The sequence below is a fragment of the Bos mutus genome, chromosome 3 (genome assembly GCF_027580195.1).
Source record: "Bos mutus isolate GX-2022 chromosome 3, NWIPB_WYAK_1.1, whole genome shotgun sequence".
In the NCBI taxonomy this organism is placed as follows: domain Eukaryota; kingdom Metazoa; phylum Chordata; class Mammalia; order Artiodactyla; family Bovidae; genus Bos; species Bos mutus.
The window spans coordinates 107955596-107973186 of NC_091619.1; the positions used below are offsets into that span (position 1 = coordinate 107955596).

The following is a 17591-nucleotide window of genomic DNA, read 5'->3' on the forward strand; positions in this document are numbered from 1 at the left end:
AGCAAAGGAAGAGGAGAGAGTAGTTTAACATGTGGCTGAAGAAGCAGGCAGTGTCTCGATTGCTGGCAGGGCTTCAGTGTGGTGCACCAGTGGAAACAGACCAGTTGGAAGACTACTGTAATAGTCCCAAGGACCAGGGTGGTAGCAGAGGAGATTCTTCTATCTGGATGGACTTTGTGATGGATAGGGTATAGGGAAAAATCAAATACAACTTCCTAGTTTCTGCTTGAGGAACTGGGTATAGAGGGTGGCACCATTTACTGAGGTCAGGAAGGTGGCCAGGTCAAGATCTGAGTACTTGAGTCAAGTACTCCATTGTGGACATGAGTAGGGAGTGTTTCAGAAGAGAGCAAGTAGTCACCCATATCAAATGCTGCCAAGTCCAGAAGAGGGGACTTTGGACTTGTGGCCACTGATGACCTTGCTGAGTGGATTTCCATAGGCTGGTAGTGGTAGAAGCCAGAGTAAAGTGGGTTCAGGAGTGAATTAGGGGTGGGGAAGTGGAAGGAGGGTGTCATAATCTTTTTAAGAACTCTTTAAAAGGAAAGGATTTATGTTTGGTAAGGTATGAGATCCTAGAATGTGTCCTTTAGGGAATGATCTAGTAGGGACAGAGAGACTGAAGGTGCAGGCAAGAAAAATGGAAATCCTCAAGAAGAAAAAGAAGCTAGACTTGAACAGGCCAGATAGACAGTCATCAGCATTCACACTGACACATGTTTAGACCCACCACCAACGATCATAGGAACACATCACATAGACCTAACAGCCAGACTGACACCTTCACCCACAGGCTCAGTAAGTCACAACATACCGCCGCCCGCCCCACCCCACACACACACACACAGGATTCACTTCTATCTCACACACACACAGAACTAATAGCCACATTGACAAGCCAGACAGACACACCATCTGCATCCCCTCACCCAGTGGTGCCCGCAGCCCCCTCCAAGATTTCCCCCTTATACACTCCACCCCCTTCCCCCAGTTCCCAGGCCCTGTCTCTCCCCTGTGACCTTGCCATCTGGGGAGGCAAATCCAGGCCTGGACTGAAGAAAGACAGGGAGGGTTTCATATCCAGTGAAAGGTTTTATTAAGAGAATGAGAAAGCAGTCTGAGAGTTGGGGAGGTACACTGACTGCAGGGTCAAGAGAAACAACCGTAAATACAAAATCTCAGCCACAACCTCAGAGTCCCTGACATCCTTCTTCCCTCCCGGCCCACCCATAGCCCTTTGCGAGCAAAAACAGCCTCTCCATCCTAGCGTAGCTGCACATCTTGGTGTGTGAGCAGAAGACAATGAAACAAGAGTACTCGGCTCACTGGTATGAATAAGCTGCACTGGACGTTTTTAAACTGTAATGATAAATAAATAGGACAGCAACAGGACTGAAGTGCAGCCTGGATTCAAGTTATCCAATTTGTGCTTTATCTTCCCTGTTCCTTGAGGGGCCCTCCTGCCCACTTCTTTAGAAGAGTGGCAGCAATGCAAAGAATCCACTGGGGCCTTCTGCCAGCACCCCTTTTCTGGGGGTAGGAGACTGAGGTGAAGCACACCAGCTCCTCAGCAGCACCTCTGGTTTGTTCATTTCTCTCCTGGTCTCAGTAAAAACAGCAAGGCCTTGGCCCCTGGGGGCACCCATCACTGCCCAGGCACCCTCATGGGCAGCACTGGCCCCAAGAACCAGGCTTTTCTGTGCCAACCTCCTCTTCAAGCCCTTCTCAGCAGTCAAGGGGCAGAAGATTGCACACAGGAGGCAAGCACCTGGGCGCTTAACTTACCAACAGCACAAGAGGCCACTTCCCCTTCTCCAGCCCAGACCCCTAACTCATGGGCTTCTGGAGGAATGTTCTTTCTCTGGTCTGACTCCAGCCCCACCTTTGAATGCTTTCAGGCCCACCCCCAGGAGGAAAGACCTCATTTCAGATCTTGGGAGCCCCTTAGGGATGGGGCGGGGCAAGCGGTTACTTCCGATGTTTGGCATCCTTCTCTGACACCTTGGTGTCACCGTGCCCACTGCCCGCACTGCTTAGAAACATCTTGTCCAGCCCCTTGAGTGACTCCAGTAAGTAGTTCTGGAAGGCAGTGAGGGCAGCACAGATGGCGGGCCCGCCGAAACCATGGGTGATGAGGCTGAAGTGTGTCAGACAGCTCTGCACTCCCGGCTCCAGGATGAGCGCTGGGCGAGTGTTGCCCAGCGGTGAACGGTCCTGCGCCATCAAGTCTGCAAACTCCTTACAGATCTGCCTGGTGGGGGAAGGAGGGTCAGAGGTTAGAGACAGAGGTCTGAGTTCAGCTGGATATCATATATATGATTGCTGACCCAACAGTCTACAAATGATGATCATACCCATGTTACAGAAAATTAAATGAAGGTTCAGAGATGGTAACTGACTTGCCCAATATCACAGCTAATAAACAGCACATGCCAATACCCTACAATTTCTTTTCCTGTGGATATTCTGCCCACATTCCAAGTCCAGCTCAACTCCTGCCTTGTGTAGGACACTTTCCTTGATTCTCTCTCCTATCCACACCTGCACCCAAAACAGCCAATGCTTCAAGAGCTTTGTTTATGAAATTATTGGGGGAACAATCCAGAATCTGCCTTAAATAACTGAAATAATAGCAGTGAATATGAATTGAGGCCTGGATTCTATGCCAAGCACACTGTCTATATCAGCTCACTTAATCTCACAACAAATCTGTATTGTTATCCCTGTCACATGGAAGAGGAAACTCGTTAAGTTTCTGACGATTAGATGACCTGTCCAAGTGACTAGGCTGGAAGTTGAATCCAACTCCATTCTGCAGCCATCATTCATTTCTCTATGCATCCTGCGTCCGCCTCAGGCAGGAGAACCACTTGTGTCTTCCCTTTGCATCACCAAGGAACCCAGTCAGCATCTTAGACGTGACTGGGACCCAGGAAGGGCTTGGTGAGTTAGCTGATTAATGAGTGAGGTGGGTCCTGCCCTAGACACATTTCTCCAGCTCCAATATGAACAGTCTCAAAGGCCCCATGAGTCATGGCAGTCCCATGAGTCTGTGAGTCCATTTCTGCCTAGCGCATTTGAGGGAACTGTGAAGAAGGGAGGATGGAGTTGTGATATGAAGAACTGCCTTAGGTGGAAGGCCTGAATGTCATTCTAAGCGGAAGAGCAAGCCCAAGAATGGGAGGGCAGGACAGAGCAAGAGGGTCAGGCGGAGTGGGTGGAGTTTGTGCAGACCACATTATGGGGGTCCTCAAAGGAGTCTGGATTTTACAGAATGGTGGTTTTCAAACTGCCCTGTCTGTCTCTTCTCGCGAGGGAACCCTTCCTTAAAACTAAATCTTCATCAAACATCAGTTCATTACACAGGCCCTGCAACATCCCAATAGCACCTAGTTTGAAAATCAATGCAGTAACAGTGGGAGCCCTTGAAGGCTCTTGGGTAGAGAGTAGTGCATGTGCGGGGCAGGAAGGCTGGGGGAACAGAGGGGCGCTGGGGTAAATGTCCAGGAGTGAGACTAAGAGACCAGCGTTGCAGTGGCGTGTGGGTGGGGTGAGGGAGGCATCCGTGAGACTTGTAGAGGGGTCAGGTGTGAAGTAAGGACAAAGTAGGGTCAACATAGGGGCCTGGCTGGGTGCCCTGATGGAGGTCACAGGAGCAGAGGGGCTGATTGACAAGGCTCAGGCATGGGGCGCAGGGCTAGAGACCCTCAGACCCTCGATGGGACGAGCTGGTGGTGCCATGGGGGCATGGTACCCACACCTGGACTTCTGTGTAAGCCTGTCCTGACACTGTGTGTGTGACATACAGAACTCAGATATGCTCCCATGTCCACGTGTGCCCTGTCACATGCAGCATGGAGCCTAGGTGTGTGCAGTAGATCACGCACCGTGTGTCCATCACAGGTACACGTGGTGCCCACTGTGCCCGTGCTCGGAGCCTGTGTTTGTGCCCTGTACCCATATGTGCCCGTGTAGGGTACCCATGGCAGCCTGTGCACGGCACCCTCACTCACTTGGCAGCCAGCAGCATGCTCTTGCGGCCATGCAGCTCCCCGGGGTCAGCGTGTTGTCGGCACAGGTACTCGGCAGCTGCCTTGGCTGGGAACTCGGTCTCACAGACGTAGCCAAAGTCTCGGGCGAGGTGTACGGCCTCTCCTAGGGGGAGGGAAGGCAGAGATGAGACATCACTACAGCCAGGTGTACCTCTGAGCCCGGAGCACAGCCTGGACCCTCCAACGTCTGGCCAGGGCTAGCCTCCATTCTGCTTCTATATATGTTTCTCTCTTCTTCCGATTCCCCTCTCAGCTCCAGTTGCAACCCCACTGCCCTCCCTTCTCGGAAGGCCTCTGAGCTCAGGGGTGGTGAGCTTGAGAACTCAAGATGATTGAGCTCAGAGTCACCAGCCTCCAGGGAGGGGACTCTAACCCCCTCATCTCTACCACATTCACACACTGGCCACTCTTCCTCACACACACACACACACACACACACACACACACACTCTGCTGTACCAGCACATGCACCTGTGTGCTGCATATACACGTAAAGACTGCATGCATATTTCACACACACCCCTTACATATGGGGCACAGAGAACACACATATGACTAAACACGCCCTCCTGCATCGGAGACGGTCACACACAGTCACATTGGGTGGTGGCTCGTGGCCCCTCGGGCCTCACCCTCCACTAGCGAAGTCAGCAGGGTCACGTTGGCAGCCTTGCGACGGCCAGCTGGCAGGTTGAGCCCAATCTTCTCCAGCCGCTCGCGCAGGCACCGGCCTCCATTCTTGGATTTGGCCCTGGGCGTGCACACAGAGAGAGACACACACTATAAAGAGAGAATCATGGATGCTCAGTAAGCCAACAGGGCCTTGCTGCCTCCACCAACCCTGTGAGGCTTGGGCCTGGCCCTGGGGACACGCTGGGGTCTCCACCTGCCCGATCGCAATCTCTTCCTAATCTCACTGGGTTTGCAGCCATGATGGGAAAGGGGGCCCTACACCCAGCTCCAGGAACCACTTCATTTCTCCCTAATCCTCCCAATAGCAGAGACAGCCCAGGGTGGGGCAGGATGGACCAGCATCTCAGGGTTCTTTCTCCCACCTGTGTACATCAGCACAGCTACCCAGGGACAAGCAGGTCCAGAGACAAATGGGAAACACAGAGAGATACATGGGAGACATTGTCATACACACAGCTGCCCAGGGCACATAGACACACACACAGATGAAACGCACTGAGGACCAAGAACAGACGTGCACACCAATAGAGACAGACACACAGTCTCAGATGTCCAGGACACAGAAACACATGTCCACACCAAGCCAGGAGCCCAGGGACACTTGTGCAGACACCCATGGACTCATACAAGCCACTCTGGGATGCTTAGACACCAGGAATAAGGGGATATTCCCACACCTGCACAAATGCAGCTCCTACCCAAGGGTGCGTGCTCAGTCACTCAGTCGTGTCCGACTTTGCGACCCCCATGCACTGTAGCCCACCAGGCTCCTCTGTCCATGGAATTTTCCAGGCAAGAATACTGGAGTGGGCTGCCATTTCCTACTCCAGGGAGTCTTCCTGACCCAGGGACTGAACCCTCCTGCTTTGCAGGGGGACTCTTTACCACTGTACCACCTGGGAAGCCCCACCCAAGGGTAAGCATATACTCACACCACCCACAGAGTAGAACATACTCTGACCAACACATCCCACTGAAAGTAACAGGAAACTCACACTCATGGAAACATATACTCCTGTCCACTCCCTACATCACATACACATACAAGCACACATGCAAGCATGCACACAAACACTATCGTCAAATACATCAAAAGTCATAGTCCTGAAGCAGAAATACCTACCCAGGCACAAGGACATACGCAGAGACAGGCCCAATTATGAAGACAAACTATGGACCCCATGCTCCCTGCTCAGAACACACACACCAGAGAGGCCTGTACCTGACACAGGGAATGGGCCTTAAGTCCTGGGGATCCTTTTTCTGGGTGGGGTGGGGGCTGTCCCTTCCCCTAACCCAGCCTTTCCATCATGCCCAATGTGGCTGAGTCCTGCATCCCTTCTTGGTACCCAGGCTCTTCTCTACTCCCGACCCTCCAGCCTGCAGACCCATGGGAGCTGCCAAGGACATAGGCTTGTCCAGAGAGCATACATAATCCTCCTGGGAGACTGAGGTAGAGATGACCCTTTGTGTCCTGGGGTGGGGCCATCCCCTCTCCAAACCCCTGAGGAAGTCTGAAAGGACCACAGGTTTTAGCCTTGACCCTGGGCAGGGAGCTGTGGGCTGGCCTTCCTACCTGCGAAGGACACCACCCAGGAGAGAGGCATTGAGGCACTCGGGAGGTGAGAGTCGCCGCTGGACCTCCCCCACCGTCACCTTGTACTTGGACGTCGAGCTGAGCAGAGAGAGCCGTCCGGGCACGGAGCAGAAGACCTCACTGGGGTTCGTGATGCCGCCAACCAAGCTGTCTTTGGCCAGTGAGAGGGCCGAAAGGCTGCTGGCTTTGGAAGGGATGGGGACTGTGGAGCAGAAGTGAGAGCAAGGGAGAGAAACACTGAGCACTGGCCAGCTGGGATGCGAGCGCGCTGCTGAGGTGCCAGCTGCGAGTCAGCACCGCGCTCACACGCTGTGCACACACAGCTGCTTCTGCACGTCCCAGCACCTTCCAGAAGGAGGTTCTACTAACCCTGCTTTAAAAGAGAAGAGACTGAAGCATGATGAGGTTAACGTGACTCACTCATGTTCACTCAGCCAATGGGTGGTGGAAATGAAACTCAAAACTTCTCTGGCTCTGGAACCCCGATTCCCTTCATTGAGTCAGGCTGGTTCCCTGTTAAAAATCAAACAGCCTCAGCAGTCTTGGGAGTTTGGGCATGCATGATCACAGAGGGTGTTGGAAATAGGGAAACGGAATGTGAGCTGGCGACTGGATTCCTGGGTCACTGCCAGATCACAAGGAGTCCCCGATTCCCTGCTCCCACTCACCTGTGATCCCCATGTCTCCCCCACCATCTCAGGTCAGTGAAAGGCCTGGGGGCTTTGGACTCCCGCATTCCAGAGACAGGGAGGTTATGACCCCATTAGGCCCCCAACCCTGGCCCTCTTCCAGCTAAGTCACTCTGGGATGTCAAGGAGTCCAGGAATAAAGAGACATCCCCTATTGTTCCCTCCTCCAATACTCTCTAATTTTGTACTAATATCTATGAAGGGCAGGGAAGGGAATCTGAGAAGTTTATTTTTTAACTCGCATTTGGACACTCTTGGCTCTAAAAGAAAGTCCTTCCCGCAGTCTAACCTCCACTCTCCTGCTAAGCCTCAGGGGGAAGGGAGAACGACTGAGGTACTTGTTTCCCCTTGGGCTTTTCTTCTTTCAAGGAAGTGAGAGCCTTAGTAGAAAAGGCAGGCTTTCTGTGTTTGGGGAGGGGGATCAAGTGGAGATCCTGAGGCCAAGAGTCAATGAGCACTCACTATAGTATATACTGTGCTTCTACCAATAACCTCACTGAATCCTCAGAACAGAGGCTACGTTTATTATCCCCATTTTACAGATGAGAGACTGAAGCCCAGAGAGGTGAAATAATGGGCCTGAAATCATGTAGGCGATAGACTTAGTACCAGTAGTAAGCCCTGGACTGTGGTCTCAAAGGCGGCACTTGGCCCTCCAGTCATCTGGCAAAATGTTCGCTGAGCACCAGTGTGCAGGGAACTGTGCTAAGCCTCCGGAAGGCAGAGGCAAGCAAGCCTGGCCCAGTCCCTGGCCTGGCAGAGCCCCTCCAGCTTTCCCTTCTCTGAATGTGCACTGAAACCATCCCTGCCTTCGCCCAGCCAGAAACCTCAGTGAGGCCCTCCACACTGCCCTCTCCTACACCATCCCACCCATCACCGTGGCCTAGGGCTTTCTTTTCTCCACGTGCCTGGATGCAGCCACAGGTATGGAGGGACACTCTCACTTCCCACCTGAATTTCTGCACAGCCCCTGCTCCAGAGGGATCTTTCTGAAACATCCATCACTCCCCAGCCTAGAACTCATCAGTGCCTGAGAATCAAATTCTAGCTCCATAGCTGAGCAGAATGATGCTGCCTACCCTCCAGTGAGTGCCAACCGTATACCAAGGGCTTCACATTAACAGGTCTATGGAGTAGATGGTATGTTCTATCCCCATTTCAAGATAAAGAAACTTAAAGTTCACAGTATTAATAGTTAAGCTGGCTCAGCAATAAGGAACAGAGATGGGCCTGGCCTCTGATGATGACCATAACTGTCATAGTGCCCTTCTTGGGACTTCGTTGGTGCTCCAGTGGTTAAGACACTGCCTGCCAACGCAGGGGACACGGGTCCATCCCTGGTCAGGAAACTAAGATCCCACATGTTGCACAGAGTGGCCAAATGTTCTTTAAAGTGGGACCTAGCTTGTGGTCCAGCCCTCCCTACCTATCTGCCTGGTCCTCCATCTGCCCTTTAGGCTCTCGACCACACTGTCCAAGAGCAATACACTCTGAGCCACATATATAAATTTATATTTTCCAGAAGCCCCATTTTTAAAAAGTGAGAAACACATTAAGACTAGTTTTAATACATTTTACTTACCCCAATAAATAAAAATATTATCACTGAGTCATACAATCAATATTTTGAAAATTATGAATGAGCTATTTTACATTATTTTCTTGTACTTGGTCTTCAAAACTCAATACATATTTTATACTTACAACACATCTTAATTTGGACTAGCCACATTTCAAGTGCTCTATAGCCACACATGGCCGGTAGATCCTACAGTGGACAGCACAGTTGGAGACTTCAAAGTGGGGAGCGCAGCAGTTAATAGAAGCAAGTGAGATATGGGAGAGTGTCACCATGTAGGACACACCAACATTGCCAGAACTCTTAGCTTGTTCAGGTTTTTGGTTTGTTTTGTTTTTGCTGGTAAGACCAGAATTTGAGGCTTCTAGGTGATATCTCTGGATTATTTTTTTTCACTGCACTGTGCAGCTTATGGGAATTTAGTGCCCTGACCAGGGATTGAACCCACACCCCATGCAATGGAAGCATGGAATCCTAGCCTCTGGACCATCAGGGAATTCCCTGGATTTTTAAACACTGGCGACTGATTCAAAAGTTTAGGGACATCCTTGGCGGTCCAGTGGCTAAGAACTAGATCCCATGTGTAATCTCGTATGCTGCAACAGAGATCTAAGATTTCGTATCCCGCAACTAAGACTCACCACAGTCAAATAAAAACTTAGTTTACAAAAATGCATAGAAATGCACATTTTAAAAGGGTGAACTGTACTATATGTAAATTATACCTCAAGCTTGACTTAAAAAATAAAATTATGAATTAATAAATTAACAAGAAGGCCAAAGAGACTGTCCGGTTGCCCATGACTCCTAGGCAGAGGGAATGGTCAGAAGAATAGAAAATTCTTCTCTCCCCCAGCAGCCTCCTCCCTCCAGCTTTTATTAAAGTCTGGAGACCCCTGAGGCCAGGCTCTGTACCAGGAGGGAGACCAAAGCTGGGTGAAGCCGTTTGTGCATGTGCAAACAGGGACATATGTGAGCACACGTGTCATACAAATGTCTCTACATAAAAACTACATGCCCTGCTATACAGCAACGAGGGTGAACCTGTGCATGCATACACTTAACAACAGTGAGCCCAGCTCTATACACACAGGCTCTGCCCTTCTCCAGTGTTGCAGGAATGCAGCAGTGTACATAAGGATATCTGCAGGTGCTTTTGCTACTGTTGATATATTTAAACATAGAGCATATGCCAGATTTATGCAGACATAGGTAGTCTACAGCTAGCGTAGTGCAGGACAGGTGGACAAGTGTTTGTGTATATGAATTAGAGACTTTGCTACTTTCCCCCTCTTCCCCCCACTTGTCTGTGTCTTTCCCCTCAGAGCTTCTTCCTTCAAAAATGATGGGTGTGAAGCCAGGGTTAGGCAGGGAAGCAGGTGGCCTGGGGAAAGAGCAGTCATAAAGGTGGGAATTAACTAGCACAGATTACAAGGCAGGGACACTGGCGTCTGTCTCCCATACCACAGTGAGTCCTGAAGCTGAAGTGATCTACTCATGGTGTCCCCCTGGTCATGTGTGCAGAAGCCATTCACATGTACACACGCCTGCAGACAAGACTCACACACACACAGCAAGTCTACACACTCTGTCCACAGGTGGGAGATACGTTCTGACCACTGATTCTGGGGAGTGTGCCACAGATGCTCAGAAAGCTGGTTAAAACTGCAATTCTTTCTAGAATAAAATACAGGAGAAAAGCTTTCCTGACCTTGGATTGGGTAAAGAGTTCCTCATACAACACCAAAACATGATCCATAAAAGAAAATCATGAAATTGGATTTCATCAAAATAAAAGACTTCTGCACATGAAAAGATACTATTAAGAAAATGAGGGGCTTCCCTGGTGGTCCTGAGGTTGGGAATCTGCCTTGCAATGCAGGGGATGTGGGTTTAATCCCTGGTTGGGGAATTAGGATCCCCCATGCGGCAGAGCAACTGGGCCCACACACCACAACAAGTGAACCTACGTGCCACAGCTAGAGCCCATGAGCCATAACAGAAGACCCCTCATGACCTAATGAAGACACCATGTGATGCAACTGAGATCCCCACACAGCCAAATAAATAAATAAAAGCAAGAGTCTCTTTTAAAAAATGAATGAAATACTCTTGAATAAGATATCTGCAAATCCTATATCTTATCAAGGATGTGGATCCAGAATATATGAATTCTTATAATTCAATAGTAAGATAAATAACCCAATTAGAGAATATTCAAAACACGTGAATAGATGTTTCACTAAAAATGAGATATGAGTGGCTAGTAAGCATATGAGAAAGAGCTCAACATCACTAGTGATTAAGGAAATGCAAATTAAAAATATACTGAGATACTCACCAGGAAGGCTATAATCAAACAGACAGACATATCAAGCGCAGATGACGATGTGAAGAAACTGGAATCCTCACATCTATTTGGTAGGAATGTAAAATAGTACAGCTGCTTTAGAAAACAGCTTGGGAGTTTCTTGAAAAAATTAAAGACAAACTCATAAAAATCCCGCAATTCCACTCCTAGGAACTCAAAAGCAGTGAAAACATGTCCACACAAAGATGCATTGTGAATGATCACAGCAGCATTATTCATGCTAGCCAAAAAGTGGAAACAAACCCAGAGTCCATCAACTAAGGAATGAATAAACAAAATCCGTTACATCCATACAATGGAGTACTACTAAGCAATGAAAAAGGGACGACCTACTAATAAAATCTACAACACAGATGAACCTCAAAAATATTATAAGTACAAGAAGCTAGATGCAAAAATTGGCATATTTATATATGTGTTTCATTTATATAGTATGTCCAGTATATGCGAACATATAGACAGAAAGCAGATCAGTGGTTGCCTAAAGCTTGGAGTGGGAATTAGTTACAAACGAGAATAGAGGAATTTGGGGGGGGTGTTGGAAATGTCTTAAAACAGACTGTGGTAGTGGTTACACAACTCTATAAGTGTACTAAAAATCTTCGAATTGTACTCTTCCAATGGGTGAATTTCAGATATGTAAATTTTACTTCAATCAATCAGTTTAAAAAAAATGAAGTCCCAGGGCCATATTTCCGGGGATTCTCATTCAGTAGATGTGAGATGGTGCCCAGGAAATCTTCATTTTCTTAAACAAGCACCCACTGTGGATTTGATGCATGTGGTTCCTTAGACTACACTTAGGGTACCACCAATCCAAGGCCTGTGGGGAGAGGGACAAGCAGGAGGAAAGCAGACAGGAGGGGTCCTGACCCTCCTCCCAGCCCACTTGAGTTCCCTCACCTTCCCCAGTGGGACCTGCTGGTTAAGTTTCCATCTCACCAACTGCTAGAGGGTTTCTTTTTTAAACATTTTAATTTCTTGGCTGAATCATGTGGCTGGTTTGATCTTAGCTCCCCAACCAGGGATCAAACTCATGCCTTCTGCATTGGGAGCTCAAAGTCTTAACCACTGGACCACCAGGAAGTTCCTGGAGGGTTTCTTTTATTTCAAATTTTAATTTCTTTTAATTGAGATATAGTTGATGTACACTATTACATAATATGCACGGGTACAACATAACAATTCACAATTTTTAAAGATATATTCTATTTATAGTCATAATAAAATAATGGCTATGTCCTCTGTGTTGTGTTGTCCTTGTAGCTTATTTTGTACTGAGTAAGTTTGTACCTCCTAATCCCCACCCCTACCATTCTCTCCTCCCTTTCTTTTAACTATAACTCCTACCCTTCACCGCCCTGTGGGTGCTATGCTGCCCTCAGGCAGAGTCCACAGTTCATTTGCACTGGTTTTTTAGTCTCATGCTGTGGCCGACGGTAGCCTGGGAGGCAAGTGAGGTAGGGTTGTAGAAGTGAGAGTCAGATTCCATCTTTGTGTAAAATTCTGGTATCCTGTGTATTGTGGATATACTTTGCATTCAAAAATTTAGAAAATTTTGCGCTAAGATACATTATTTATCTTGATTACAGAGCTCCCAATCTTGCTTCAAGTGAGTTCCTCACTTATTTCACCCCAATCCTGGCCCTCCTTTGAAGCCCAGAAACTCCCCATTCCCCTTTTCCTTCCCCAGAGCCAGGGAAACCAGAGGAAAGGGTGACTGTTCACATCAGCCCCCGCCCTGAGAGTGGACAACAGAGCCCAGCAAGGGATTTCCCTGCCTGTAATTCGGCAACTACTCACTCTCCTTGGAGGGAAGGAGGAACACCTCAGTTCTCATCCCCAAACCACTCCCCTCCAGCTGTAACTGTGTGGTCAGAAACCCACAGAAATGTTTAACCTTTTTAAACCTGTTGGCCCTTTCACACCCAGGACCTCAGCCGCCCCTGACACAGCTGCCCCTCCCGCCAGGGCCAGGAGGAGCTGGAGGAATGAAGTCCTTGCTGCAGCTAGCCAAGAACGAATTTCTGTAATTTCAGAGTTTTCCATAATTCTGTAACTCCAGGGCTTTCTATAAATCCAGGAGTGGGACGGTCCTCCATCGCTCCTGGCAGGTGCCAGAGGACTTCAGGACGGGACCGGGGCTCCCCAAGCCTTCGGAAAGACCCGAGGGCGAAGAAGGAAGCTAACCAACCGCGCCCACTTGGCTGGCGGCGTGGCGGGAGTTCCGCAGTGACTGCGGAGGGCGCAAAAGAAAATCACCCGCTGTGTGGGGCGTGGAGGCTCCAGGACGCAGGGCTTCAACTGGGCCACCTGCGTGGCCACGGCTAGGTCGCCCGTGCAAGCGCTGTCCGAGGCCTGACCTTCGCAGATGGGCTCCGCCTGTCTGGTTGCAAAGCCGCAAAGCGCCGCACGAACTCCGTCTCCTCCCCAAAGGCTAGCCGCGCCGGCCGCCAGCCAAAGGCCAAGTTCGCCGCTTGGGAACCAGCCTCTTCCTTCATTTGGGAGATCCAGCTCTCGCCCCTCCCTCTTGGCGGCACTGCCCTGGGCTGTGACTCTCCGTCCAGGTTGGGGCTCCCAGCGTGCAGTCCCTAACTCAGGTCGCCGGGCCACCCACGGGCTGACACTGCAGTCGGGCCGTGTGCGCGCCCGCGACGGCGACATCCCGAACAGCACGGGCGCCCACATCCATCCCGCACACTCGCGCGCAACATCAGCGCGCAACACTCGCGAATCCTGGCCCCATTCCCTGTGTTCTTGGGGCTGCTTTGGGGGATCCTCGCTCACCCACAGGACCCAGAATTTATGGAAGTTTGGGGCTGGGAGTTTTAGGCAGTTTTAGTTCCTCTTTGTAGCCAGTCTCTTGTCCTGGCTCTGAGCAGGGGACTGGGTTTAAGGTACTCAAGAGGCCCAGCTGGTTTTTCTACCCTTCCCCAAAGCAGAAATCCCCAGGTTCCTTGGGCTTCCCAGGTGGTGCTAGTGGTAAAGAACCCGCCTGCCAATGCAGAAGATATAAGAGACATGGGTTTGATCCCTGGTCAGGAAGATCCCCTGGAGAAGGGCACAGAAACCCACTCCAGTTTTCTTGCCTGGAGAATCCCATGGACAGAAGAGCATGGTGGGCTACAGTCCATAGGGTTGTAAAGAGTTGGACACGACTGAATTGATTTAGCACGTGCGTACCTCCCCCAGGGAGTCAGTGAGTCTCGGCCCCCCTAATCCACTGAGTCCGGGCAGGAGTCAGGAACTGGGAACTGAGACCGTGGAGACCATCTCCTGGTGGACGCAGCCCCGCAGCAGGCTCTTGCCACTGGAGACAAGTTCTTCCTTCCGTCGGTTTTGGAAAAATTCACTAAAGCAAGGCATTGGCTGCTAGCAAAGAGCTGGCTCTGACCGCACACCTCTGCTGGGGCTCCAGGCAGCCTCCCCAAACCCCTACCTCCAGGTAACACAGCCCCGGTACCTGGTGCCCCCTTCCCCCAGGTTCTGGGTGGGCTATCCCCTCATCTTTCCCCACACATACTCCAGGTGGTCCAGCTAACTCCCAGCCACAAGTCTTGGAAATCCAAGTCCTGCCTGGAGCCCTGTCCCTCCCCACCCCACATGCTCTCTGGGAGGGCAGACTGAGCCCAGGCTTGAATTCACTGGTTTGAAAAACAGCTTGTGCCTGCCCTGGGCACTGCGGGCTTGCCTGTGCCCCCATATTCCTCTCTTCACTGCCCCCTCCCCAGATTCAAGGAGCCTGTTGGATGCCTGAGCTTCCTGTCTCTGTCTTTCTCACCTTTCTCTGTCACCGTCAGAACTCACAGGTCCCAAGAGCCAGTGGAGGGCAGATCTCAAACCCCTGGATTTTACTAGAGAGACACAAACACCCCGAAAATAAACAGGGAGCAACTCTCCATCCTTAGAGATCCTCAGTGCCAAAAAACAAGTTCCTGGACACAACAGGGACCCTGACCCCCCAAAGCATGGAAACTACACCAACATGATGGACACACATTATACACTCAACAGCAAGAGACACCAAGAAATACTAGAAAGACACCTAGGAAAGGAATATTTCAGACATGTACAGGATTGCAGACTCACATAGACACCAACACCAGGCCCTGACCCTCCTGCACAGGGCCTGCCACAATATTCACAGACCCGCCCCCTCATCCTGAACACTGAAAGAGGCTCCCCAGTGGAGAAAAAATTCCCTAGGGAACCACAAGGCTCCGGAGGCCCTGCTGGGAAGGGAGAGGCAGAAAGAACCTGGCAGGCTAGGAAATGGTAAGGCTCCATAAAGTGGAAATCATTTAACGACATCCATGGGAATAGCACCCCTATTACCACCTCTTAGGAAACAGGGAAGTGGTTTAACTTGTTCTGCAAATTAACTCCAGATCTAAGAGAGTGCCCTCCCCCTTGGTAGGGAGAGGCCAGGCCCCTGCACAGGCTTGGCCGCCAGGGTAGCTAAGTGAGCGTGGTCGGGCTCGCAGGGCACCCGGGCTGGTAGGCTCTGGGGCCAATTCACCAACCACCCCAGCTGCCCAGGCTTGCAGCCTCCGCAGCCCCTCTACTGGGCCGAAAAGAGTGACCGGTGGCCACTGAGCTCGGCGATGCACATGAGGGACGCGCCGTAGGGAAGACGTTGGGTCTGTGTGCCAGGGCTTGCACCATCTCGCCCAGTTCTGCCCTGGCAGAGGCACGCCATTCTTCCTTACCTTTCTTGATCACCGACTGGTCCAGGAGGCTCATTCCCGGTTCGTCCATGGCCTGCAAATAGGACAGGGTAGTGGTAAGGGCGCTCGTAGACTATAATCTCTTGTCGCTTCCCAAGCCCCTGCCGTCTGCTCCGCCCAACGCGCACCACCGGTCGCCTGCGGCGGCCTCGGGCGGGACCGGGATTCACCCGCGCGCTCCAGCATTTGCGGCCGAGTTGGAGCCCTGGGAACCTTGCTGTGCAATTCACAGAGGCAATTTTGAACTTCAGGCAATTCCTCCGCTTCTCTTCGCTCCAGGCACAGGCTGCCCCAGTAGACCAGAACTGGCCATATGTAGATGCCCTACATTGCCCAGCGGAGAGGGACAAAGTGGTTCAGCCCCTGTACATTTCCTCGGCGAAAGGTCGCCGCCACCCAGACCCCAGGCTCACGGACTCAGAGCCAGGCCGCCTGAAAGGCCAGGCAGCGTCCAACTCAGGACGTGGGGCGCATCCTCGGCAGGCTGGGAGAAAAGTCGGGCGGGCTCCTGCACTGGCCACTCTTTGCCGTCCGCCGGGTCCTAAGCCACCGCAGCGGATGCTGGCCCATCCCGGACCGTTCGGGCCTCACCTGCAGGTCCTCCAGGCCCGGCGGGGCCGCCAGCCCCGGGAGGCCGAGGGGCGCGTCGGCCAGGCCGTGCGCGCCCTCGGTCAGGCCTTGCAGGAGCCGCGGCACAGCAGCAGCGGCGTAGTCACGCCGCGGGTCGAGGCCCAGGGCGCGGGCTGGCGGCGCCAGCAGGCCGGGCGGCTCGTCGTGGGCGCGGGCGGCGGCGCGGGGCGCGGCCCAGGCGGCCTGCGGAGGCTGCGGCTGCGCCAGGGGTGCCAGGCCGCCGTACGGGTCCCCTGCCAGGTGGGGAAAGGCGGCGGCGGCGTCGGGCGCCTGGCCGTAGGGCAGCGGCGGCTGCGGGTAGGGCGGCGGGAAGTAGGGCGGCTGGAAGTCGGCGGCGGTGGGCGTGTGGCACAGCTGCGGCGCCGGCCCGTAGGCCGCCTGGGGCAGTGACGACAGGCGGGCCCCGCCGGCCGCTGCGCCCAGCCCGTCGGGGCGCTCCTGGGGAAGGAATGGGGCGTGTCAGGCGATCCAGCGGCAACTGAAAGGACCCTCCTCATCTCCCAAGGGGCCGGCTGCCGTCCTGCCCGCTCCCGAGGCCCGAGGTCTATCTCTGAACAACCCGTGGGCGCGGGAACCTTGGGCTGGGGACAGTCCCGTGAGCACGGTTCTCCGCGGGCGCAGTCGCTGTGGCCCCCTCCATCCGAGATTTCGTTGGAGTGGGAGGTTTGGAACGGAAGGTCCAGCACCCAGGCTGCCCGATCCCCGGCCGGGCACGCCCCCGTGCCCGAGACTACTCACCATGGCGGAGTAAGTGTGCACCAGCATGGGGCGGGCAGCGCGGGGCGCGAGGCGTGGCGGCGGCGGAGCCCTCGCCCGACGGCGAGCGCTGCGGGAAGAGGTGCGCGGAGCCTGCAGTGACCCGCGGTCACTGTGCGGTGGCGGGGTTCAACCCAGCCCGGAGCCCGACCGGCATCTGGTCCTCAGCAGTGGGTGCCCCTGGGCGGGTCCATGGGGGCGGGATGTGGGTCGGACGGGAGCTGATCGCACTTGGAAAAGTCGGTCAACGGGTGCCCAGCGCCCGCCTTCTTTCTCTGAAGGCAGCTTGCTCCATGCACTCCAGTTATAGTGGCGGGGGCGCGCGGGGCCTCCGGGGGCGCGCATTAAAGAGACATGCTAGGGCCGCTTTCTCCCCGCTCCCCAGTGACTTGCTCAAGAGGAGGCGTGGCTTTGGCGCGACCCCCTGGAGAGGATAGAGTCGTGGTTCCAGTCTGCGCTGGTCTGAGCGCCTTCTAGGCTTAAAGCTCCCAGCTACC

The 17591-nt window shown here is 52.6% G+C and overlaps 1 protein-coding gene across 1 annotated transcript; it reads right to left on the minus strand.

The window, feature by feature from the left end:
- Window positions 1-1258: 1258 nt before the first annotated feature.
- TFAP2E (transcription factor AP-2 epsilon) lies at window positions 1259-17103 on the minus strand. The gene is made up of 7 exons (XM_070362491.1): window positions 17077-17103; window positions 16300-16776; window positions 15691-15742; window positions 6322-6544; window positions 4685-4803; window positions 4014-4155; window positions 1259-2251 (listed from the first exon to the last, which is right to left on the minus strand). Exons 1-7 carry the CDS (start codon window positions 17101-17103, stop codon window positions 1969-1971), a joined length of 1323 nt encoding a protein of 440 aa, XP_070218592.1. The 3' UTR covers window positions 1259-1968.
- Between the last annotated feature and the right edge of the window lie 488 nt (window positions 17104-17591).

Excerpts from the sequence above, each read along its gene's own strand:
- TFAP2E (XM_070362491.1), bottom strand. The coding sequence starts at position 17,103 with ATGCTGGTGCACACTTACTCCGCCATG. Across the intron at positions 15,743-16,299 it reads CGGGCCTGGAGGACCTGCAG|GCCATGGACGAACCGGGAAT; the intron begins GTGAGGCCCGAA and ends TCCTATTTGCAG. Across the intron at positions 4,804-6,321 it reads CTGGGTGGTGTCCTTCGCAG|GGCCAAATCCAAGAATGGAG; the intron begins GTAGGAAGGCCA and ends GTGCACGCCCAG.